This window comes from Myotis daubentonii, chromosome 2, assembly GCF_963259705.1.
Source record: "Myotis daubentonii chromosome 2, mMyoDau2.1, whole genome shotgun sequence".
Taxonomy (NCBI): domain Eukaryota; kingdom Metazoa; phylum Chordata; class Mammalia; order Chiroptera; family Vespertilionidae; genus Myotis; species Myotis daubentonii.
This window is the reverse complement of record NC_081841.1, coordinates 15604276-15629457: the sequence shown is the minus strand read 5'-3', so window position 1 is coordinate 15629457 and position 25182 is coordinate 15604276. Positions and strand designations below refer to the sequence as shown.

The window sequence follows — 25182 nt, the reverse complement described above, 5'->3', positions numbered from 1 at the left end:
AATTGGGCAGTTACTAGGAGTCAGTTGCTGGGACTTGAGAGAGATATTCAATATGGCCTCTATTTTAAAAGCCCTCACTAATTGCTCCGGGGTTGATTTTTTTAAAAAATAACCTTTCGCTGGAAACTTCTCCTTTTTCCTGTCAAAAAGTATTTTTATCAACACAAAATTAGACAATTCCAAAAGCCTTTCTTCCGTGGTAGACTCTCTAATAGTTTTAAGATGCTACAAATGACTCTTAACCGCCCCCCCACCCAATGACTCTTCAGAATGGTATCTCTGTAGTTTGTGATAATTAAAACCATAAAGCAGTTCCCTACCATACTTAGACAACTGTTTACTGTCAGAACCTAAAGTTACTAGAAAAACGCTCTTCTAAAGCACCAAGTTGAGGCTTCAACACAAATTTCACTTTTTGTTACATGATATATCAGGTCCTTTTATGTTTTAGGTACTTAACTTGCAGGAAAAAGGCAAAGTTCTTGTTATGGTGCTTGTGTAACATTCAAAAACCTTAGGGGAGTCATTGTCATTCCTTCATCAGCCATGTGAGATCTCTTCTTGAAAACTCAAACATACAGAAAAACATCACTCTGTTTATGACCATAATTTTAAGGTTCCCATTCTGATAACTCTGAGAATCAAAGGCATGGTATTGTTGCTAGATTCTTTTGCTATATCATCATGCAATATCTATCTATCTAGCTAATCTATCTTGGCCCTTTTCAGTAGAAATAGGTGGGGACATGGTAATGCAGAATAGCTTTCTTTCTTTCTTCTTTTTAAGTCTATAAGACTTTTTCGTTTGCTATATCTTTCTTTCTTGGTTCCCTAGAGATTTTGCTATATTTTAAAGTTCTGCTAAGCCCCCCAACTATCTCAATGTAGAGCCTCATTCGTTACCTCTTGCCTATTTCTTAGCATGGCTCAAGGCTTAATCATCATCAGAAAAAGGAAGCCTGATGACAGAAAATCTACCTGCATGAGATCAGATGGCTTATTTCAAACACCAAAACAAATTAATCTTTGGAAAAGTCATCTTATTCCCTGGCTGGCGGGGCTTAGTGGATAGAGCATCAGCCTGTGCACGGTGAAGGGTTTCAGGTTTGATTCCCGGTCAAGGGCAACGTATTGGATTGCAGGTTCGATCCCCAGCCTGGGTTGGGGTGAGTGCGAGAGGCAATCAATCAATGTGTGTGTGTGTCTCTCTCTCTGTCCTCTGTGTATCTCTCTCCCTTCTTCCTTCCTTTTCACTCTCTGAAAAGCAGTGGGAAAAATACCCTCATCTTATATATAAAATATCACCTTTCCTTCAAATTGGGAAAAATTTCATTTGTAGGAAGTAAGGGAAAGAACAGGGGAAGAGGGAGGAGGTATTTAATGAAGGGCAACTATTCTTCTACTTCGAATGGTTTATTTAGGCCAAGTGAAAGATTTGGAGGAGGAATAAAGAAGTTGTATGAATGAATGAATGCTACTATATGTTTCCCCCTGAAAAAATGTTGCTATGCTGTACTGAAGAGGTATGTATAGGTTTGAGCTATCTGTTTTAAGAAGGCATACTCTGGGGCAAATGCACGCTAGAGAGACTTAATACTTGGCAAAATCATTCTTTTTCAGTAGCCTGATTTTATGGCTGTGCGGATTGCACCTGTTAGGAAGATAAATAAAGGACTGGCCAATTCTTTCCTCTCAAGCGCCCTAAATATATCACTTTAAAAAAACTTGGGAAAACAAATTGTATCCTTGCTTCTCATCCAGTAAGTCAGAAGAAGTCTCCCCAGACCTTTCAAATAGCAGCAAAGTTGGGGTAAGAAAGTTCCTGAAATGAACAGAGATTGAGGGTTGGCCCTCTGGCCTGTGGTAGGTTTGAGGGACCCAAGAGAAAGGGAAAAGTGTGGTACTTACAATCTTTTGTTCTCTCAATGTCTCATTTTATTTTGTCCATGAAACATTTTTTTAAAATTTATTTTTAGTATTATTTTTTGTTGTTAATTTTCTCCCAAGGATATTTTTCCATTAATTTTTAGAGAGAGTGGAAGGGAGGGCAAGAGACAGAGAAAAACATCAATGTGAGAAACATCAATTGGTTGCCTCCTGCATGCGCCCCTACCAGGGCTGGGGTGGAGCCTGCAACTGAGGTATGTGCCCTTGACCGGAATCGAACCCGGTACCCTTCAGTCTGCGGGGCGAAGCTCTATCCACTGAGCCAAACCGGCTAGGGTGAAACATTTTCTATTTATTTATTATTATTTTTAAATATATTTTATTTATTTATTTATTTATTTATTTATTTATTTATTTATTTATTTATTTATTTTCAGAGAGGAAGAGAGAGGGATAGAGAGTTAGAAACATCAATGAGAGAGAAACATCGATCAGCTGCCTCCTGCACACCCCCTAGCCAAACCAGTTAGGGTGAAACATTTTATTTCAGACTCCTCTGGACACACAATTCACAGAGTTTTCTTATTTATACCAATTGCAAAGTCTCTGAATCTGACATGAATATTGGAATAAACTACCCAGACTGAGGTCTCTAAAAAAACAAAATAAAACACACACACACACACACACACAAACATGACAGGCCACAAAATTAAATGGTCACTTTCAAACTTGAGTGAATATAAAATGATGTTTTTGCAATACTTCTGTAAACAAATAGATGCTTTTTTAAATTTCAGAGAGTTGTGGGAAGAGGCTGCTATGAAAGGAAATAAGTGCTATTGTTTTTATAGCCCTAGAAAGCTTTTTTGTTATTTTTGCTTAAATTTCTTGTGATTTTTTAAATTTAAAATTTATTTGCAGGCTCTTTATAAACACACAGAGAATTTTTATTATTGTTAATAATTGCTATTTTTGTATGCACCCTCCCTTAATTAGTCTATGAAACCTATATTAAGAGACACAAAATACTCTTGGCAGCCTGTGTCTTCTGTAGTAATTCTAGACCTCATCCCTAGACATGCTTGGGTGTGTTAGATAATAAAGCACAGGATTAAAGCTCTAGCAATAAGAAGAGAAGCAGAAAACTTTTCATTCCATGTTTAGCTGCGGGGAGATGACCATGTCTTCTTTCTTTGTTTTTACTTTATATCCATTTGCTATGGGAACAGATTTCTTTTCTGCAGGAGTTCTTGGTTGGTTTAGCGTATTGTGTCTAGGGAAACTCAAATGCACAGAATCGTAGTTACTGAATTATAGTGTTCTGAGTGAGGGTCACCATGAAGTAGCTATTGTTCATGCAAGAGCAGTTTCCTAACATTTGAAAGCATAATATTTAAGAAATACAAAACTGAAAAAGAAACTTTATGATTTAATTTCTTTTTTTTTTTAGCATGGTGAAGATGATACTCTTTATTTTTTATTTCTTTTTATTTTATTGATTTTTTTTACAGAGAGGAAGGGAAAGAGGGATAGAGAGTTAGAGACATCGATGAGAGAGAAACATCGATAAGCTGCCTCCTGCACACCCCCTTACTGGGGATATGCCTGCAACCAAGGTACATGCCCTTGACCAGAATCGAACCTGGGACCCTTCAGTCCACAGGCCAATGCTCTTTCGACTGAGCCAAACCAGCTAGGGCTATCATTTAATTTCTTATGTGTATGCAAATTGTCTCATCACCAGAGCAAACAGGGCTTCTGTCCCCAGATCTTTTTTACAAGGACAGCCTAGTAGTGATATTTTCTGCTTATAACTAAAAATTGAACCACGTCTCTTTTGCATGGATATGCCCAGTTATAATTTACAAAGAGGGCATTCATTTTGGACAGTCACAAAAACACACAACAAACAACATTTCAGGATGTTTCCATTCATGGGGCAGGTTATTCCCGTGTTTTTATACCCATTTCCATCAGATTTTATATGGATTCCATCAGATTGGGGTGTGAAGTGGTTGATTTGGCAAAGAGAAACACCAGGATCATTTATTCACATGCCTATTTCTCTCTCTAAAATGAGTTCACAAATGCCCGGCCGGCATCGCTCAGTGATTGAGCATTGACTTATGAACCAGGAGGTCATGGTTTGATTCCCGGCCAGGGCACATGCCGGGGTTGCAGACTCAGTCCCTCGTGTGGGGTGGGCAGGAGGCAGCCAATTGATGATTCCCTCTTATCATTGATGTTCTATCTCTCTCCCCCCTCCCTTCCTCTCTGAGATCAATGAAAATATATTAAAAAATAAAAAATAAAAGGAGTTCCCAAAAAACTACCTGCAATATTGCTTTCATTATGTCTTTCAGGTCTGAAACCCACCTTGATAAGATTTTTGCCCTTTCATACTCTCTTAGGAATCTTTTTATGGGCCTCGTTGGTACATCAATATAATATGTAAAATTATGTCTAATATGCCTGGCCGCTGTGGCTCAGTTGATTATCGCCCCATGCACCAAAAGGTTGCCGGTTTGATTCGCAGTCAGGGCACATGCCCAGGTTACAGGTTCAATCCCCAGTAGCGGGTGTGCAGGAGGCTTATGCTAATCAATGTTTCTATCTCTCCCTCTCCTTTCCCTCTCTCTCTTAATCAATAAATCATATTTAATAAAATTACGTCTAATAATATGTCAGATGTTAGATTTTATCATTTGGTCTTATTAATTTTTTGTCTTGTACATTAGACATTTACAAGAACCTGGGCTAAAAAAATTTTCTCCAAAATCATCTAATTCTTCCTCTAAATAGCATCAAATCTTTTTTAAAATGTCTCAGGAATTCTTTGCTTGTATTAAGTAATAGTTTCTGCCTTCTATAAAACTGTATATATCTTGAGACAGAATTTTCTGCTTATAACTAAAAATTTGTCCATGTGTATAACTACATTTTAATTTCTCATTTTTAAGTTTGATCTCTTTAGAGTTGTTTTGCATGTAGTATTTTGCATATAGTATTTTGGCTTTCTTATGCATATTAAATAAATAATATTAATTATTAAACATAGTGCTATGAAAAAATTATACTATTTATTAATAGAATATTCTAGACAGTACAAAGTACAGTCGTACCAAGTACTTAGATACCTCATCTGTAGATGAGAATGATAATAGTACCTAACTCATTGGATCTTTGTAAGAATTAAATAGGTCAGGTAAAAAGCTCAGAACAGGACTTAGCACATAATAAGAACTGCAGCAAACTTAGAAATCTTGTCTGCTAAAGGTGTTAAATGCCACATTTAATATAAATTTTGAGGATATTTCACTTCCGTACCTTGTGTTAATATCCATAATACATTACAAAAGAGCTGTTGTTATTATCGTAGCCATCATTGGCACCATCATAAGCTTTTTTTTTTTTTTTTAACTTGGGGTGAAGCATCTTAGCATTTACCCCGGGATCAAATAAGAGTTCTGTGCTCCCGGAAGCTCTGTTGTGTTACGTGAAATGTGTCGTGTCCAGCTGGGGTCTCCAGTTAGACAAAAGGTGACAACGTTGTGGGGCACGGCCTTTCCCACGGAGGTGAAGGAGTCACCCTGTACAGTTGGCCATGTCACTGGATCTGCCACTGTATCTGGGTTTGTTGGACATTAAGACTTCTCTCGCCACCGGGGCTGCTTTTTGCAGGTGGGGTCTGAGTATTTCTGTGATAACCACATAAAGAACGCTCCTCGATCACATGTGGATGCGGTGGGTGATTGATTGAGTGCTGCTGTGTTTACTGCTGTGGAATTTTATTTTTATGACCCCACCTGGCATTGGCACTGTTCTTCCTCTATTTTTAAAACGTTACTCAATGTGAGGCCCAGTATGCCTTGGGCAAGGCCTTTAAGGAATTATCTGATAACCCTATAACCACCTAAGAGCGATGTGATTGTGGTGATGGTCCTCCGAGGAACAGACCCCCGGGGAAGGCATAAGAAGGGATTAAATGAGGAAATTGTTAACAATTCAAATCACTTTGGCAATAATTTTCTTTGGACCTGTGCAAAGTTTTTAAACTTCTTCCATTTGAGTAAAGGTTTCCCCACACCATTCTGCCATTCAACCGCCATTCGATTCTTCCTTTAAAGCATGTGAGAATGGGGGTAAAGAGACAAGTCACCAGATCTTAGCAGAAGGTCTTATTTCACCCAGCCCCATGTTTATAGTGAGAAGCTATCTGTTGCAATGTAATACTAACCACCTTGTAATCCTCTTCCTGTGTAGAATGACATCTTGAGTTGAAACATTCCTAATTAGAAAGACTTAAGAACAAGCTGACTAGGAGAGGGGGAAAGTAAATCCTGTGGATTCAGTGAACGTCCATCAAACTGAATAATGAGCCACTGAAATTTTACATACTTGATGCACAATTAAGTGACTCTATTCAGAACCTTAGAATATCGTCTTTGGCAAAACGCAGGCACAGTAAATGAATACAGATTAAATTGATTGAATCATTCTGAATAGCTGGATTCTCTGGGTAGCTACGGGTTTTTATTCTTGAATCTTATTATTTCAAACAATTTGGATAGAGACATGCCTAAAATGTAATATATTACTCCTCGCCTTTTTTTTCTTCTTTTTATCCTCAACCTGAGGATGTTTTTCTCATTGCTTTTTAGGGAGAGAGGAAGGGAGGGAAGGAGTGGTGTGGGGGAGAGAGAGAGACATCGATGTGAGAGAGACACATTGATTGGTCGCTGGGGATTGAACCTGTCACCCAGAAATCAAACCCATGATCATTCAGTGCGCAGGCTGATGCTGTAACCACTGAGCACACCAGCCAGGGCAATTCCTCCTTGCTCTTAAAAACAAAGTGCAATGGATATAATTTAACTTTGTCTTAAATTATAGGTATGTTATTGTACCACGTGAAACCCTGAGAGCCCAAACTATTTGCTTTTGTATTAAATAGGCTAATGTTATTTGTATTTAGAACTTGTGTCCAATTTTTCATAGATTTCCTGTCTCATCCTTTGCTGGGAGGCTGCTGTCTTCTTTTGTTACTTCTGTCAGTCAGTATGTGAAGCTGCCCTTGTCTTCCCTTTGTTGTTTGCTCTGGACCTCAGACCAGGTCACTGATCTGGTTGAGTAGGGCCTCACTAGGGAGTGTCTGCAGGGTACCTAACACAGCACATTTAAGGAGGCCCTCACTCTCAGGGTTGTGCCAGAGCAGTGTCAGTGCCTGTGAGTGGGTGCCTCCTTACAAGTTAGTCCCTGGGCACCTGGCCTGCCTCACCCTGGTCCCTCCCAGTTCCTAGACCAACTGAGGACCTGGGTCAGGGGCTTCTCTTGTCAGTAAAGCACTTGAGCTCTTAGTGCTCAGAGCTTGAGGGGCTTGAGGAGCTTGAGACAAATCCATTTTGCCCTTGGGAGACCCTTTTAATTTGCTGCTCAGCAGCTGTTGTCTGAGTAAGTGAGGTTGCTAGATAGCTGAGTTCTGAGAGAGGTGGTACTAGACAACATTGACCTTTTGTCTCTATCATTGCCCTAGGAAAGTGGTTATTACCCCCAAATCAATTTATAACTTTGACTGCTTTATTTGTTTTATTAATCAAGGCTACAGATTATTCCTAAATGAGCCATATGACATGTTTATTTAAAAGAAAGAGAAAAGCACACATACAAAATACTTTTTAAGAAGATTTGCAATAAATTCTAAACATTTCTTAAACTTTTTGGTTTCAGGTCCACTTTTATATTATTTATAACTAGTGACCTGGTGCATGGATTCATGCACATTAAAAGGAAATTAATTAGAAGGTGGCCGGCAGGGTGGGACTGGGCGAGAAGGGCCGGACATGCCCTGGAGCCAACCTCACACGGTCCCTTCCTGGCCGGCAGCACCTGGGTGGCTCCGTGGCTTGAAAGGCACCTATGAAGTGAGCAGGGGTCCCTCTGGCAGGCGAGGTCCCTCAGCCTGGCCTGTGAGGATCGGGCCGAAACTGGCTCTCCGACATCCCCCAAGGGTCCCAGAGTGCAAGAGGGCATTCTGCAAAGTTGCTGTCCTACAGGGTGTGAAGCACAAACTCAAGTGCGCAGTAAACCAGATTCAGGGCCGACAGTGCCCCAGCAACAACATAACCCATGGCCTAAGGTGGAATTGCGTGGCCCTGTGAGGAATCAGGCTCCTTCCTCTTTGGTTTCACCCAAGAACCACCATTGCCAAGTCACTGCAGCTCAGCAGGTCCTGCGTTGAGCGTCTGCCCCCTGGTGGTCAGTGTGCCTCCTAGCAACCCATCAGACGGAAGGAAGGACACTTAGCATATTAGACTTTTATATATATAGACTAGAGGCCTGGTGCACAAAATTCATGCAAGGGTAGGCCTTCCTTCCCCCAGCTGTTGGCACCGGCTTCCCTCTGTCACCCAGGACCCAGGCTTCCCTCACAGCACCGGCTTTGTCTGGAAGGACATCCAATCTAATTAGTTTATTATGCTTTTATTATTATAGATAATTAATAAGGAAATGAAAAAACATTTATTTTGCTCATTATATCTATCAATATTTACTGTACTAGGAATTTAAATTGATAACAATTTTACAACACAAGAATACACAGCACAACTTCTATTAGCTGTTAGAGAATCCTGTCTTCACACATAGATTCTATGAAAAGGTTACTGCATATATGAGATTGTGAGTGAAAAGGACAAATAATGTCTTAGCATTATTTTAAAAAATAGTTTTGTCCTCATGGGGTCCCCAAAGGGTTTCGGGGACTCTTGGGGATGCCAGACCACACTTAGAGAATCACTGTTATGAATCAATATAGAATTGCCTCTAAAAATCTGTAATTCCCTTAAATGTCAAGGTGTAAAATGTCAAAATGAATAGAACAGGAGACAAAGTAAGCACAAAACTATAAAAACATTAGATTAAACAATAATTTATTCCCAAAATCTATATCACTGATGCATAAGGCAGTAGAAATGTACTGTTGTTTGTGTTTGCTGATTGTTTTGGTGACACTTATGATGTATATAATCAAAACTTCTCTAAGAGTGATGGCCACCCCCATGAACAATATTTTATTTAAAATATATATATATATATATATATATATATATATATATATATATATATATATATATTGATTTCAGAGAGGAAAGGAGAGGGGAGAGAGATAGAAACATCAATGATGAGAGAGAATCATAGGTCAGCTGCCTCCTGCACACCCCATACTCTGGGGATTGATGCAAACCAGGCATGTGCCCTGACCAGGAATCGAACTGTGATCTCCTGGTTTATAGGTCAACACTCAGTCACTAAACCAGGGTTGGGCAAACTTTTTGACTCGAGGGCCACAATGGGTTCTTAAACTGGACCGGAGAGCCGGAACAAAAGCATGGATGGAGTGTTTGTGTGAACTAATATAAATTCAAAGTAAAAATCATTACATAAAAGGGTACGGTCTTTTTTTTCTTTTTTCGTTTTATTCATTTCAAACAGGCTGGATCCGGCCCGCGGGCCGTAGTTTGCCCACGGCTGCACTAAACCATGCCAACTGGGCTGAACAATATTTTATATTAATACATTCACTGCTGTTCTGTTGTCAAGGCATAGGTAGTCCAGACTGCTACTTGTACAGAGTGCAGACCCCACTATCAGCAGGGGATGCACCTGCCAGTGTTTATGACATATTTACTCTAAAAGAAAGATAACTTCCTATACTACCAAGAGTGACAGAACAGGAGTTGGCCAGACAGAGCCTTATTCATCATAATGTTTGCAACACAGAAGGCATTCACATATTTTATTTCAAACCGAGAATTTCACTTTAAGAATAAGAATAATAATTAGGATAGCATACAATATTTTCCTGCACCCCAAGTTACCATGTTTAGCATGTTTATTTTAACAAAAAAAGTGACAAAAAGAAAACCACAAAAAAGACCTAGAATCCTGCCACTCAAGGATAAATGACTGTTGTTATAGGTTCTTCCTGTCTTTTCTATGCCAACATAGCATATTATATGATGCAATTGTGCCCTTCATGCTTTCAAAAAGCTAAATTAAATTGCGTATGAGGTCCCATAAAATATTTTTAAGGAGGTCAGGCAATGTATTTGAGCCAGTGAGCCCATGGGAAGAGGAGAGCTGGGTTGTTTACATCATTTTGGTGTAGAGACACTTACATATGGAGAGGCAAGTCAATGCCTCTTAAGACTTAAAATTTCCCCCCTTTAATTTACTGACCATGGATCCCTTGATCATTGGAAGCAGAAAGGGAGGCCAGTAATGGAGTTCCTGGGTTCCTAGCCTTTCAGCAGCAGCACGGAGGCCACATGTGGGCTGTCTATTTAATAGCTGCCACCAGTGCCCATCAATTAGAATGCCCTGGCACTCGCTGTACGGGCCTGCCATTGGTGGCATACCTGTGCTTTTTACAGTAGGTGGTCATAGGAAAAATCCACCATAAATAGCTCGAGCCCTTTGAAAGCATTTCAGTGTTGCAGAGGGAAAGTCTATATCTGTGAACCAGACAGGATCAAAGAGCAGCCGCGCTTGCCAAAGGGGGAAGGAGCTCGCTTGACTTGCTGGTTCAGAATCCAATTCATTTTCACATTGTCCATTAAAATATTTCCTTGGGCTTAATTTTTTAGAGTGTCTGGTTTCTTCTTTTTGTTAAAAAGAAAGAAAGAAAAGTTTAAAAACAGCAACTTACAGCCTGGCTGGCGTGGCTCAGTGGTTGAGCTTTGACCTATGAACCAGGAGGTCACAGTTCGATTCCTGGTCAGGGCACATGCCCATGTTGCGGGCTCAATCCCCAGTGTGTGGGGCATGCAGGAGGCAACCGATCATTGATGTTCCTCTCATCATTGATGTTTCCCTTCTTCTCTCTGAAATCAGTAAAAAGATATATTAAAAAAAATAAAATAAAAACAGCAACTTATATATTCCTGCCTCTTTAGTCCATCCTGTTGGTCTGCTTTCTAACTGAGACGATGAGATGATGGGAGGGAGGCAAAGAGCCACATTTCTCACCTAGCAGAGAAGTTGCATGGAATTTGCCCTTTGGCTTTTGAAAAAGCAGAGCTGTAGTAGAACTTCACCGGAATAAATACCCATTTGCTCTAAACCTTAAGAGGAAGTGCTCAAGAGCTTCCCAAGGCCCGGAGCCTTCCGATAGTCACAGCAAGGCTAAGCTAGTTGACAGCGGAGGTGGCAGGCTTGTCCATGTTTGTCTGGGGGGCTTTTTGCTAAGAAATGCAGCCCAGATTTTGAAAGGGGGGATTCCTTAGAAAGGCAAGGGGTATGCTGTCATTGATGGCCAAAACTCTAGTCCTAATTGCTCTCCTGCCCTTGTTAAGAAATGGAAGAGGTGTTGACAGTAAGAAATATGAATGATGGGGTTGGGTGAATGCTTGTGAGCATACAGCCAGCGGGAGGGTCACCAATGGGAGACATAGTGTTCCCTGTGGGTAAGACAGACGAAGAAAGTTGCCCGTAGAGTGCCAGAGGCCAGTTCTTCATTTCCTGGCAGTGAGGGGAAGGGCCTTTTGTGCGGGTAGGAACAGGCTGCCAGTCAACTATATTTATGGAGCAGCTGCTGTGCAGACTTTGAAAAGGAGGAGGAGACAGGCCTTGTCCTCAAGAAGCTTGTGATCAAAGAGAGAAGAAAGCTCTCCACTTACTGTAAACCCTTCGCATTCACGATGGCATTTGAAATGGAGGGGACTTGGTGAAATTCAAGGCAGGGTCTGAGCCTGTCACTCCAAGTGTGTGTCAGGGACCAGCAGCACGAGCATCACCTGAGAGCCTGTTAGAAATACAGAATCTTGAACCCAGAGTCAGAATCTGCACTTGACCAAATCCCTATAGATGATCTGTCTGCACACTGCAGTTTCAAAAGCATTAGAGGGGCCTGGAGGTGGTGAGTTTTGAATATTTTGAGAGAGCAAGCTACCTCGAAATATTCGGTCCAGTGAGTAAATTGGTAGAAAGGGCAGTTCATTTACCTGTGAGCTTCTTAAACCCTGGCATCTCATCTTAGCCTCATTTATAAGCACCGCTGTTCTTATTAAATTCATATGGGAGCTCAATGAATTCCAGTTGCATGGGTTCCTCTTCCTACAGCCCCTATTCAGTGGGATCCTGTGGAAATTGCTGTGAATGAATTATTGTTATAGAGACAGCCAATGAATTTTGGGAACATGCACATGATTATTAGAGGAGTGGGCAAAGCTATGGACAAAGTCAGAGACACAGATGTGACTTACCTGCAATAGTTTGTGTTCAATCTAAGTCATGTGCCACTTGGCCTTCGCTACTTCTGTTTCCCCATCTCTCCAGGTTTAAGACAGCTGATATTCTTTGTTTCAAATGCACTGAAAACTATTGAGAGTTCATTTTCTTATCTTTTCTGTCCCACCAGGATTGATTGATAGAGTTATCTACATTGTGCACACTCTACATAATGCATGTAAATGTCATCAAAATCAATTATTACCATTTTATAGTAGGAGAGTGAGAGTCCTCTGTTCGGTTCCCAGATGCTTCCTCCCCTCCCACCCCAATTTCAGACGTGTTCTAGAACATGACGCAGCCCACAGACCTCGAAATAAAGCCAATCCCTAGCAGGTGGCATGTGTGGAAAGACAACATGTGTTCGAGTAAAATTCTGATAATGATGATGATGATAACCAAGAAGGGATAAAACCTATGCAGGGTGTACCATGTTTCCTGCCCCCGCAGGAACTCACTCATTGCTGCCAACAACCCTTGAGATAATTTCTGCTATTATTTCCATTGCATAGGAGAGGAAATTAAGGCACGCTCTACTCCTCCAGACAAGGCAACATCCACATGAGGCTGTGTGGCCATGACAATAATAACTGCCAAGCGTCCAAAACGGAAACCATCCCCACACGCCACGATTTTTTGAATTTAATTAAAAAAAACAATTTGCAATGAATATTATAAAAATAGATATATTACAATTCGGGTGTTCTTGAATATTTTCAGCTGAAAATTCTTACGAAAAATGATTTTAAAGTTGGTCAGAGCTGCCACTTAGAGAAAACATTTTTTTTTTTTTTATAGACACATGTGACCATGTGGGGAAGGCCCGCCGCTTGTGTCTATAGACGCTTATGGCCTCAGTTCCTATCTGCAAAGTGGGGGTAATTATAGCACTGACTTCATAAAGTTGTAAAGATGATAAGAATTAATATACACTAGGTCCTACGTATGGGGGGTGCCAAAAAGTGGTTGTGCTTTATTTATTCCTTCACTGCTGTAAAGTAATGGAGTTTCTATGGTTTTAAGAAGGAGAAGTTCTAGCTCTGCCTACCCACCAGGTAAGCTGCATTTTTCTGTTTTTCCTTCCTGCAACCTTTCTAAAAATGTACCAGCATTTATATCCTATGTTTCTGTTGTTCTGACTCTCCGGTAATGACCCATGCTATGTGGATTTCTCAGAAGTTGAATTAAGCCCTTTAAATTCTTACTTTGTTTTGATTTGGGGCATTCAGACACAGTGGAAATGGAGAACTCATATTCAGGGAACATTTACAGTTTCAGTGTCCAAGACAATTTACTTTTATTTATTTGATTAGAATTCACCCTTGGCCTTACTTCCAAAACAGGATTTTAAGTAACTACAGTTTCCCTTACAAAATAGGCCTTTGTTTACATAGATGCTGAGAAAGTACGGCCAATTTGATAGTTTATGTGCAATCACCAAAGAAGCCCTTCTTAAGTTTTTTTAAATCAATTTACTGCACACTTAATGTGTTTTTGGCAGTAAAATGAGGTACCAGGGAAAAAAGAAAAAAATGAAAGATCCCTGTTCTGATTTTGTTGTGAGGGAAAAGAAACATAAATATACAAAGACAACTGAAGATTAATGAAAAATAACCTATACTAATAATAGAGGAATATGCAAATTGGTGGGACACCTTCACACAATGACCAAACAGCAGGCTGCATGGGGCGACCAGGCTGGCAGGGGGGGCAATTAGGGGCGACCAAGCCAGCAGCGGGGGGCAGTTAGGGGCAACCAGGCTGACAGAGGGGGCAGTTAGGGGTGATCAGGCCAGCAGAGGAGGCAGTAGGGGGTGACCAGACTGGCAGGGGGGGGGCAGTTAGGCATAACCAGGCAGCAGGGGGAGCAGTTAAGGGCAATCAGGCTGGCAGGCAGAGGCGGTTAGGGGTGATCAGGTAGGCAGGCAGGTGAGCAGTTAGGAGCCAGTGGTCCCGGATTGTGAGAGGGATGTTGGACTGCTGGTGTAGGCCTGATCCCTGACAGTCGTACATCCCCCGATGGGGTCCTGGATTGGAGAGAGTACAGGCTGGGCTGAGGGGATCCCCTCCCTCGTGCACAAATTTCATGCACCGGGCCTCTAGTTAATGAATAAAGAATGTATTATGATGTGGTCTAGAATGCCAAGAAAATAAGGGAGAGGAACAGAATGGAATAATTAGCTCTGAGAAAATAGGGAGAGGGACAGAATGTAATAATTAGCTCTGAGTGTCCTACGAGAAATGTCAAAATGACAAATCAAGATTACTATCAGACAATAGTGGTAATAATTATTGCTGTAAATTATAGAGCTCTATCTATATGCCAGGAACTTTACTGAGCATTTTAAATAGGATTTGTGCCCTAGGAGGTAATTTTTCTTATTATTCTTATTTCACAGATGGAGACACCAAGCTGATAGAGATTAAGGAATTGCCCAGGTCACACAACTAATAGGGTGTAGAGTCAGGATTTAAAAACCTAAGTCTATCTGACACAATCCCACAAAGAGAAAAACACAAAAGGTCTGTTGGGAAGAAGATCATCACTGAAAGGTCAGAAGGTGAAGAGAGACACCAGCTCTAGAACAGAGGAGCCGCCCGGAGGGAGAGGGAGGAAGTGGCCGCTGACAGTGGCTTTGAATGCTAACCTCAAGGGCCTAGCCCTAGACCTAACCAAATAGGTAACAGGACCCTCTCGTGTAGAATAACAGGATGAAATCCAGTTTGGCCTAAGTAATCCCTGCAGCTGTGGGGAAAAGAGACTGAAGGGAGCCCAGTTGGTGTGGCTCAGTGGTTGAGCATTGACTTATGAACCACAAGGTCATGGTTAGATTCCCAGTCAGGGTACATGCCCAGGTTGCAGGCTCGATAACCAGTTAGGGGGCGTGCAGGAGGCAACTGATCAATAATTCTCTCTCATCACTGATGTTTCTATCTTTCCCTCTCTCTTCCTCTCTGAAATAAACAAAAAAAAAATTTTTTAAGAGACTGGAGGGAGGAGAAACTTGTCTGCAGAGAGAGCCAGGAAGAGGTCCTCAGGCAATGGGCAACAGAGATAGCATGTCAAAGAAATGGGCTCTGGCTCTCAGTATTCTGATATCCATGTGCTGAATCAGCTCACCCAAAGCTGAGAGCTCAACATTAGATTTCCACCTCTGCACTCAGAACTCTGAAAATAAAATGCTTTGACTCTGGGCTTTGTCTTCTAGTTGCCAATGGCACTAAAGATCCTTTCCATGATGTGGCGAAGAAAGAGGCCATCTAGGGAACACGTGTCTTTCACTGTATCTTTAAACCACATTACATCCTGTCATGTTATCGTCTGCTAATCTGAAAGGTTACATGTGTGGTTTTTTTGTTTGTTTGATTTTTAGAGAGAGAGGAAGAGAGAGGGAAAGACAGAGAGAAACGCTGATGTGAGAGAAACACATAAGATTGGTTGCCTCCTGCACCCACCCCGACCAGGGCCCGGGCCAGTGAGGAGCCTGCAACCAAGGTACATGCCCTTGACCGGAATCGAACTGGGGATCTTTTAGTCTGTACACCGATGCTCTATCCACTGAGCCAAATTGGTTGGGGTTATATGTATGTTTTTTTCCATTTAGTCATTTTCCCTACCTTATTACTAAATAGTAATATATTTATATGATCATCTGAATGAAAATCATTTTTTAATTTTGATTGGAGTTTAAACCCGGCCCCAAAAAAATTAGTGATGGAAGAAGACGTTGCTACATCCTGGCAGCCCTGCATCTCTCCTTTCTGGTTTTCTGTTGCCATAAGATCTGGCCCTTCTTCGGTGCCCACTCCTGTTTGCCCAGACTGACACAGGGCACTTGGCCTGCACATAGAAATGACTCTTGGGCCACACCGCCGGTTGTGAGGTATTGTCCTCTTGGCTTGGAAAGAGCCACTTGTGGAAAAAATGTGGAAAATCCTAGATCCAGACAAAGATAAAACTCCCAGGATCCCAGAAAGTGCCTATAATATAAAAACTTTGCTTTGATATTTAATTGTCAAGAAGAAAATAATCACAAAAGAGATCGCCTTCGTTAACTGCGTCTTCCTGCGCTGGAGGAGTAGCAGCTGGTCCTCTCGCGCAGGTCACTAATCCCCAATCCTGGGCATCCGCCGGGATTCAGCAGGGGAAAGTCTATGACCTTTGGTCACGGGTGTGCCTTTAGGGACTGGGACATAGAATGTGTTTTAACAGAAGTTCCTTTAACAGACTTTACCGCAAGACTGCTCTATAATTCTGGATCTCTAAAGCCAGGTATAAAACCTCAAAACCAGAGCTCTAAAACCTTTGGATAAGTGTAGGTGGAAATCTACTCCGGGCATATGACCCTCCCACCTGGATCTCCATTTTACCTGTGCTCTATCCATCACTAGTCTCTGCCACCTCCTGGAAATCTATACAATACCATTTATTTTTTATAAAAAAAATATTTTTTTATCTTATTTTTTATTTTCATTGAGTTCAGGGAGGAAGAGAGAGGGAGAAATGATGAGAGAGAATCATTGATCAGCTGCCTCCTGCACTGCCCCCGCCCGCCCCCGCCCACCCCCCCACCCCCCCGACTCACACACACACACACACACACACACACACACACACTGGGGATAGAGCCTGCAACCCAGGCATGTGCCCTGACCAGGAATCGAACTGTGACCTCCTGGTTCATGGGTTGATGCTTAACCACTGAGCCATGCTGGCTGGGCTATATAATACCATTTAGATGCTCACCCCACACCATACACCAAAAGGCAGCGTGTCTTGGGCCTCTTGATGCCACAGGTTGATGTTTTACCTGCTTCATCCCTCTTGTTAGTACCAGTAAGATGACAGCCTAGACTTTAGTGCAGCCAGGGGCTATGAAAAGTAGCTCTGTTACAAGAGCCTAACACTTACGTTACTCTTTTCATTTCTAGAAAATGAAGTGCCAGCCCCAGCTCCAGCCCCACTCCCGGAAGGTACGTAAAGACACTCTCTCACCCATTTGGGCTGCAAATCCAGAATGTCTCTCCTGGCATGATTTGGCCTTCGGTGAAGCTGGGAGCTTTAACTCCTATGGCGAAGGTGGATGACCACAGTTGTCATGGGTTTATAATAATAACAATACATTGTGTCTGTATAACCCTCTCACGTTTATCTAATTTAAATGACACATCATATACTTGTAAAACCCTTCAAATTATGCCAAAATTGTAGTCCTGCCGATGTTTTAGTGTTGTGGAGGCTGGGCCTCTGAGGGGCTGATGGCTTTGCAGGGCTTGCTCAGAGCAAACAAAACGCACATCTTTCTTGTGAGAGTGGAGAGCAGATCTCACCTCGGTTCTGGAAGATCAGCAGCCCCTTTGCGACTTGAACTCTGCCACCATCAAGCACCTCCAGAAACTCCGCTGCGAGTTTCTAGGAAGATTTGGTGGCCTGAGTCTCAACATCAGAACCAGTTTCTCCCGTTCTTAGTATCCCGTTGTCCACCAGGTGGCAACAAAAAAACAAGGAGTCAAGAGTTCCAGTGAACTTGGCAGGTAGAGGCAGTGCTCAGTGACACATACCAGGTAAAGCCAGCTTTTATACCTACGTAGACCCAAGGAGGAGAACAGGACTGAAAGGACTGACGGGCCTGAGTGGAATGTTAAACTCCCAGCATGGTCTCCAGAATCATTTGTCTACCATGCAAATGACCCTCAAGATAGAGGCGATGTGCCCTCTCCTATGAAGACATCAAAGTGCCTTCCCTTGAACAGGATGAGAAACTGGCATTCCTTAAAGAATTACTCACACAGACTGTAGATACAGAGAATAAACTGATGGTTGCCAGAGGCCTGGATGGAAAAGGTGAAGGGACTGAGTGGTACAGATTGGTAGTTACAAAATAATCGTGGAAATGTAAAGTACAGCACAGGGAATAGTCAATAACATTCTGATAGCTATGTGTGGTGCCAGGTAGGTAGTGGAAATATTAGAGGGAACACTTTCTAAAGTATAGGATTGTCTAACCACTATGCTGTACACAAAGTAATATTGAACGTAAATGCTAATTGAAAATTTTTTGAAAAAGAATTATTCACAGGGTATTCACCATGTGCCCAACTCTGCCTTAACCCTTCGGAAGGATACAGGGCTCTCTACCTGATTCTTATTGATAACTGGGTACAAACACACTGAACTGGATGCAGTGGAGAGTTCTTAGAAAACATTTCTGTGTATTCAGTGCGCTTAATGCGACATAGAAAATAAAACACAGACAGAGAACAACTCAGTAAATTACAACCACTATGTTGAAACATGAAACAAAACTCAAGGCAGTAGTGATTGAATGCATGTTACTTGAGTTGAGAACGTGGTGTGAAGACAAGCATGGAAGGACACTGTAGACCAGTCCAGCCTAGTCGAACGCAGGAATTGAATAAGACCTTAGTTGCTAGTGATCTTTTTGCAATTAAATGTGTAAGGGGATTATGAAGTTCTTCCGCCCTGGAGATCATTTTCTGGAAGACAGTTTGAGAAATCGAACTGCTTACAGAAGCCCCTTTGTCCAGCTAAGAATACCAGACCACATGCCCCAAACCCTTCAGTAGTATAGAAGAGTATTGCTACGTGTCAAAATGAGTGAAACAGGCTCTGTGCCATGAATTTAAACAGGGGTGAAATTAAGTTTAGTTTTCTTTCAACCAGTATAAATGTGTGACATTCTTCTTAGGGACTTCTCCTTTGGTATATTTCCTTCTTGCACATACAGAGTTATTTTTTGCCAACATTGTGTACATTGAGAACCTACAGGCCATTGCAGACATAACCTTTCCTTCTGTTCTTCAGATCAGTAGCTGTCACTGGGTCACTATAAAGTTTCCTTTATTATGCCATATTTCATAGTCATTGCACAATACTGACTTCCTGTTGCTCAAACAAGTCTCCTATGAAACTCTGCTCAAAGTGTCTTTATTAGTTAACTAAGATTCAGATCTATATTCAATAAAAAAGAGAGAGAGTTCTTGCTTGAAAGAATTCCTTTCTTACATGTACCACAAGTCAGACACCATTTGAAGGTATCTAAACTAATGTGGTTTTGAACAGAGAGAAATGCCAAGTAGATGGTCTCCACTGATAAAATATGATTTTCCTGCTATCATAGTGCACTATTGGCACTCAACTCAACCCAGAAGATTAATATTTGTCCCAAATTATTTTCTTTGAAACTATTGTACAATTATAGATTTTATACCCTGGCTATATTATATTATCTATATAATAAAAGCCTAAGCGAGTGTTATGGCGGAACGACCAGAATGACCGGTCACTCTGATGCACACTGACCACCAGGGGGCAGATGCTCAACACAGGAGCTGCCCCCTGGTGGTCAGTGTGCTCCCACAGGGGGAGCACCACTCAGCCAGAAGCCGGGCTCATGGCTGGCGAGCACAGTGGTGGTGGTGGGAGCCTCTCCCACCTTTGCGGCAGCTCTAAGGAGCAGTGAGCCAAGCAGTAAGGAGCAGCGAGCAGGCGGGTGATAGGGAGCGAGGGGTCCCAGACTGCCAGAGGGCACAGGCCTGGCTCAGGGACCCCCCCTCCCTCAAGTGCATGAATTTCGTGCACCGGGCCGCTAGTAGAATCATAATAGTGTAATATTATTTAGATATAAAAACTATTAGAACCACTACATGGACCAAACATCCTTAAAAAGTCAGTAAGTCTCTTGTTGGGATCTACAAGGAATTGACCCACATTTTATAAGCACCATGCGTTAACCAGTTGAACACTGGATCATGACCGATGTTTTATATTCTTCCATGCCAGCATGTTCTAACATGAACCGAGAGCTGAAAGTATTTTAACAAAATCTGTATTATATGTTTCTACATACACTTTTTCCAAAAGTGATCAGATTAATTGCCTTTATAAACAGTTGAATGTAACTCTACATTAGACTGCCCAAATTCACCATTCCTGTACAGCATAATAAATGAATATTAATTAGTATCATTTATGATCTGCCTGTTTTCATTTAACCCCCCGCCCCGTTGCCCATCACACAATAAAATACTTTCCTTAAGACCCTTTAAAAGTATGCTTGTTGCCCTAGCCCAGTGGTCAGCAAACTGTGGCTCGTGAGCCACATGCGGCTCTTTGGCCCCTTGAGTATGGCTCTTCCACAAAATACCACGTGCGGGCGCGCACGTACAGTGCGATGGAAACTTCGTGGCCCAAGCGCAGAAGTCAGTATTTTGTGGAAGAGCCACACTCAAGGGGCCAAAGAGCTGCACGTGGCTTGCGAGCCGCAGTTTGCCGACCACTGCCCTAGCCGGTTTGTCTCAGTGGGTAGAGCATCAGCTTGAGGACCAAAGGGTCCCAGGTTTGATTCCAGTTAAGGGCACGTACCTTGGTTGCTTTCACATCAATGTTTCTCTCTGGCTTTCCCTCTCTCTTCCACTCTCTCTAAAAGATCAATGGAAAAATATCCTCTGGTGAGGATTAACAAACACAAACAAATAAATAAAACATATAAATAAATAATTTTTTAAAAATGTGCTTGTACTTTCCACACAGAACCAAATAAAGAGAAGGAAGCCGGAACTGCACCAGCAAAAGGTGAGTGAAGGGAGGGAGAATGGGGCTGAATTCAATAAAATTAGAAGCAGAAAGAAGTCAGTAACAGTTGCCAGAGGGGTTCCATGGAATTTCTCTGCATTATCTTTCATCAGCCCGGTTAAGTGAGCCTTGTTTTCATCTTATCTGTACAACCCAGTCAGTATAATGGCAAACGGTGCTTTGGTCCATTTTTATTACACACATTTCTAAAAGAAAAACAACAACGATAAAAAATATATATCACAAGCACTTGTTGAGATGCCAGCAAGTTAATTGGTAGTTTCTAATTTCTAATGTGCATATGAAGGAAAAGGGGTGTCTGGTCTTCTTGGGATTACACCAATTTGGAAATTCATCTGGATTGCCCAGTTTTTCTTGAATTGAATGTTTTCATGTCACTGTGCTAAACTGTTCTAGGTTTCACTAGTAATTTTGAAGGCCAGCATCTCATTTTGTAACACTATGTATTCATGTAGATTTATATGATGACATAGAGATAGACAAGACACCCTTAAGCAAACATCACATTGCACCTTACTGATTTGGAAACTCATTTATTTCTGCAATATTATTGTTTTTTACTTTATATGTAGATAGTCTAGTTTTAAACAATGAGTAATCTTTATTACATGGACCATGAAATACAAATTCTTTGTGTCCCTATGGAGGAAGTCATTGTCACTTCCGACCATCTGTCTTAAGTTAAGGAGTATTAGTTTTCTACTGATAACAGTTTTCATGGAGGCAGATTTGACAATTCTGCTTTATATGTTTGTATCATGACTTATATATTCATTATTATTTGTATAAGGAATGGCATAGTTTAAATTTTGGAATAGCCAATTATTTCCTGACTACAATAAGACCTTTTTCTTTTTTTCTGGACACCACTCCACAAATGTTAAGTATCTTCGTTCTTACTATGTTATATTTCACTACCTAATTCCTATAATATTATTGTCTTCTATACCTGAGTAAAATACCTTTTTCTTTCTTTCAGTACATTGGACAACTTTTCTTCAGCTAACTTGAACTTAGCGCTCATAAATGAACACATAATGTTGTTAGTACACTCTCTTTGTCCTTGACCTTCGGTGGCTCCTGTGGATAGTAACATGAATATTAATCCTGGCTACATGAGACAGTCTGAAAGTTATTTGCTTATGGAATGCAGACAATGCAAACTCCTAGAACTCCTTCCATGAGATGGGTTCAAGGATGTTTGGACATCTGGCTGAAGTTATTGTAACATTATTCTCTACAAAGCTGATGGCATACACCTCTGTTTCCAAATTTGGAAAGATGTTTGAGCCAGGTTGTAAGGCTCAACCAAGAGAGCAGATGATATAATCCCAGAGGGCAAGCTGTCAAAGTTTAAACAAAGCCTGTGCTTGACCCTTAATGTGAAAAGTCATCCAATTATATTTGTGTGTTTAAATGAGAAAATGACTTTCTGTATATTACGGTCAACCAAGCAACCAAGCAACCAAGCAAGCAGTCAACCAATCAACAAAAACTCTTCTTTATGGAGAACACAGTTTGATGAAAGAGCGAGACCAGATGACTAGGGAGGGAATCCTGAAATTAGTAGCCTTCCCCCCCCCCCCCCCACCGACATTTGCAGAAGTTAAGCAAGGCCATGGCCATATACAGTCACATGCCCAAATCCATAAACTGCCATGTATCTATTTTCTCTACATGCCTAGGAAGAAAATCAATTTAGGATAGAAGGTGACATCCCTAAATAAAGAAGGTAGGTAAATAAAAGTCATTTCTAAATACACAAACCTTTCAACTATTACCCACTTTCATCAAGGACAGGAAAATTTCAAAGAAAATACTTAAGCAAAGAATAGACACAATAAACATTGCTGTCTGTATGTCTGTGGTTGAGAAAGAAGATGTGCATGATGAGCATAAGCAAGATTGACAAGTGCAACAGACCTTTCCTGCAGCATTGACTAGAATGTCCTTCCCTGCCCTTCACCCTCCCCAACCCTCCGTCCATCTAATTGATTTTTAACCCTTCAGCTCGGTTTTACTCCTTTATATAGCTTTCTCCTGACTTCCATCTCCCTTCCTCCTTCTGACTTCTCTTGGACCTATTGCCTCTGTTGTTCAATCACTATTTTCTCCACTTCCTCACATATTAATGGTTCATTTATTTCCCTCACAGGTGTAAGCTTTTTGACAGTCAGGCACCATGTCTTACCACCTCTTTGGGCCCCTCATCTCATTTTTACTAGTTTCTGCCAGAGAGTCACACAAGGCAATCTCCTAATAAAGGAATGAACATTTGAATTTTCGTGCTGGCCTAGCTGCTGATCCCACAGACAATGGTAATCTAGATAGATTTTTATTTCTATTTGCTGGGCAGGATGATGAACACCCCATGCATACTCTTAATAATGAGGTTTAGAATGAGACAATGACGCTGTGCATTGAGTGCTCAGAACAGATAGATGATGTACAACCAACTCACTTAAAGCTATTGAAAATGGTCATGCCTAGATATTAGTACATTTTCACACTTAATTGGTCCCCTATCCAAGCAGTTGAAATATATCCAGTTGATAGCTCCAAGACTGCCACTGTTAAGAACATCATTCATACCAGTGCAGCCTTAATATCCCAGATTGCCTGAACTGTTATGCAACAGCCCGGAAATGTTCTGAACCTTTTTATGTAGCTGCAGAATATTGTCTGGTTCTGATATCAATCTTACAAGTAATGCTTGTGGGTAGATGTGCCAACTTTTCATGTTTGCCAAGAGTCTCTGTTTGGGAAACAGCTGATTTCCCAGAACGGGGTTTCACTAGTTGTTGATTTGCTTGTTTGCCTCTGGACTTTTCCATCCAGCTATCCTGTTCCTTAATACTGCCCACTTGTCCTGGAATTGAAACAGTAGAGACGGCAATTTGAAAAAAAAATGTGTTTAACTAAACAGCAACACCAGAATTTACATGTGTAAATCCCTTTAAATCACCGGGAGGCATTGTCCTTAAAAAAATAAAGCTACCGTGACTTAGAATTCTTCCATGTATTCTGAAAGAATATGACAGGTGGCAAAAAAAAAAAAGGTAAAGTACATATTCTCTTTTTATACCATCAGTGGGCCAGAGAACTGTCTTTTAGTCTAACGCTCATTTATTCAGCAAGTGTTCAGAGGCAGCTGCGTACCAGGCCAGAGTCTAGTGCTGGGTCCTGCCCTCCTGGAGCTGATTTGGGAGCTTTAGAGGAGAGAATGACCATTGACAGAATTCAGTGCATTTCAGCTTTGAAAGCAGACAATTGTCATGGAGGGCCATGTGTAAAGAAGAATGTAGGTGTTTAAATGGGATTATACTTTTTTATGGTCAACCAACATTGAATCCATGAACACAAAGTAATGAGACTGACTCTCTTCTGTGCCTCAACAACGGGTTCTGTGGCAAGTGTCAAAACTGGTTGGCCCTGTGGGTGGTTGCAAATGTGCCAGCAGCATTAGAATCAGAGATTACCTTGATGATCAGTACTCATTTTAATGCCCAAGTTCTGATATATATTTTTTAATTTTAGTTTTTGCATCTTATTAATGTATAATGTGTATATTTCTTGGTAAGCCCAATTGGGATAGTTACTGCCTTTTGATAATCATGGCAAGAAAAGTAAAATCTTTCTTTTCCCAGTCATTAAAAATAACTTTACCACATAAACTATTGTAAATGAACCCTGTGCATGTTAAAGAGCTCACAGAACTTGAGTTGAAGCCTCTTTCTTTGGGAATGAGAGTGATTGGCAGAGGAGGAAGTGAATCAACAGAAGTTCCAGAAAATTTCTCCTAAATAATATGATCCTTTTAATTTAAAAAATGATTATGTTTTTCTTAATTTAGGTCTCTTTACATCTGCAATAACACGATCTTCATGCTTCTTACTAACATGCTAAAATTTTTTGTGTAATTTTACCTTTAGGTATCAGACAACCATCTACTAAAATGTCTCTGTGCTTCGTGCCTTCTAACTACATATTTCTTTGTGAAGAAGTTTGTTAAAAATTAATCTCACCATGGTTTTCTCTTAAAATATATATATTTGTTGATTTTAGAGAGAGAAAGGAGCAGGATAGAGAGAAACATTGATCAGCTGCTTCCTGCACGCCCCCTACTGGGGATCGAGCCTGCAACCCAGGCATATGCCCTGACTGAGAATTGAACTGGTGACCTCTTGATTCATGGGTTGATGCTCAACTGCTGAGCCACACCAGCTGGGTAATATCACCGTACCTTTTGATTCTAAGACAAAACCATTATAAGATGCAATATCAATTTAATAGATTTGGGAGAGAAAAAACTTATTAAATATGTTTATTGTAAGATGAGTCTTGATTTCAAAAGCATCAAAATGTGAAGGCATGTATCTTCTCATTAA

The 25182-nt window shown here is 41.1% G+C and overlaps 1 protein-coding gene across 11 annotated transcripts in view; it reads left to right on the top strand.

Annotated features, from left to right (window-relative positions):
* Positions 1–25182, top strand: part of MYBPC1 (myosin binding protein C1) — a 91688-nt gene that overhangs the window by 3737 nt on the left and 62769 nt on the right. For all 11 annotated transcript variants that reach the window (XM_059681861.1, XM_059681852.1, XM_059681856.1 and 8 more), the window contains exons 2-3: positions 17110–17151; positions 20732–20773. In XM_059681861.1, coding sequence (XP_059537844.1) covers positions 17110–17151; positions 20732–20773 — 84 coding nt within the window. The remainder of the gene's footprint in view (positions 1–17109; positions 17152–20731; positions 20774–25182) is intronic.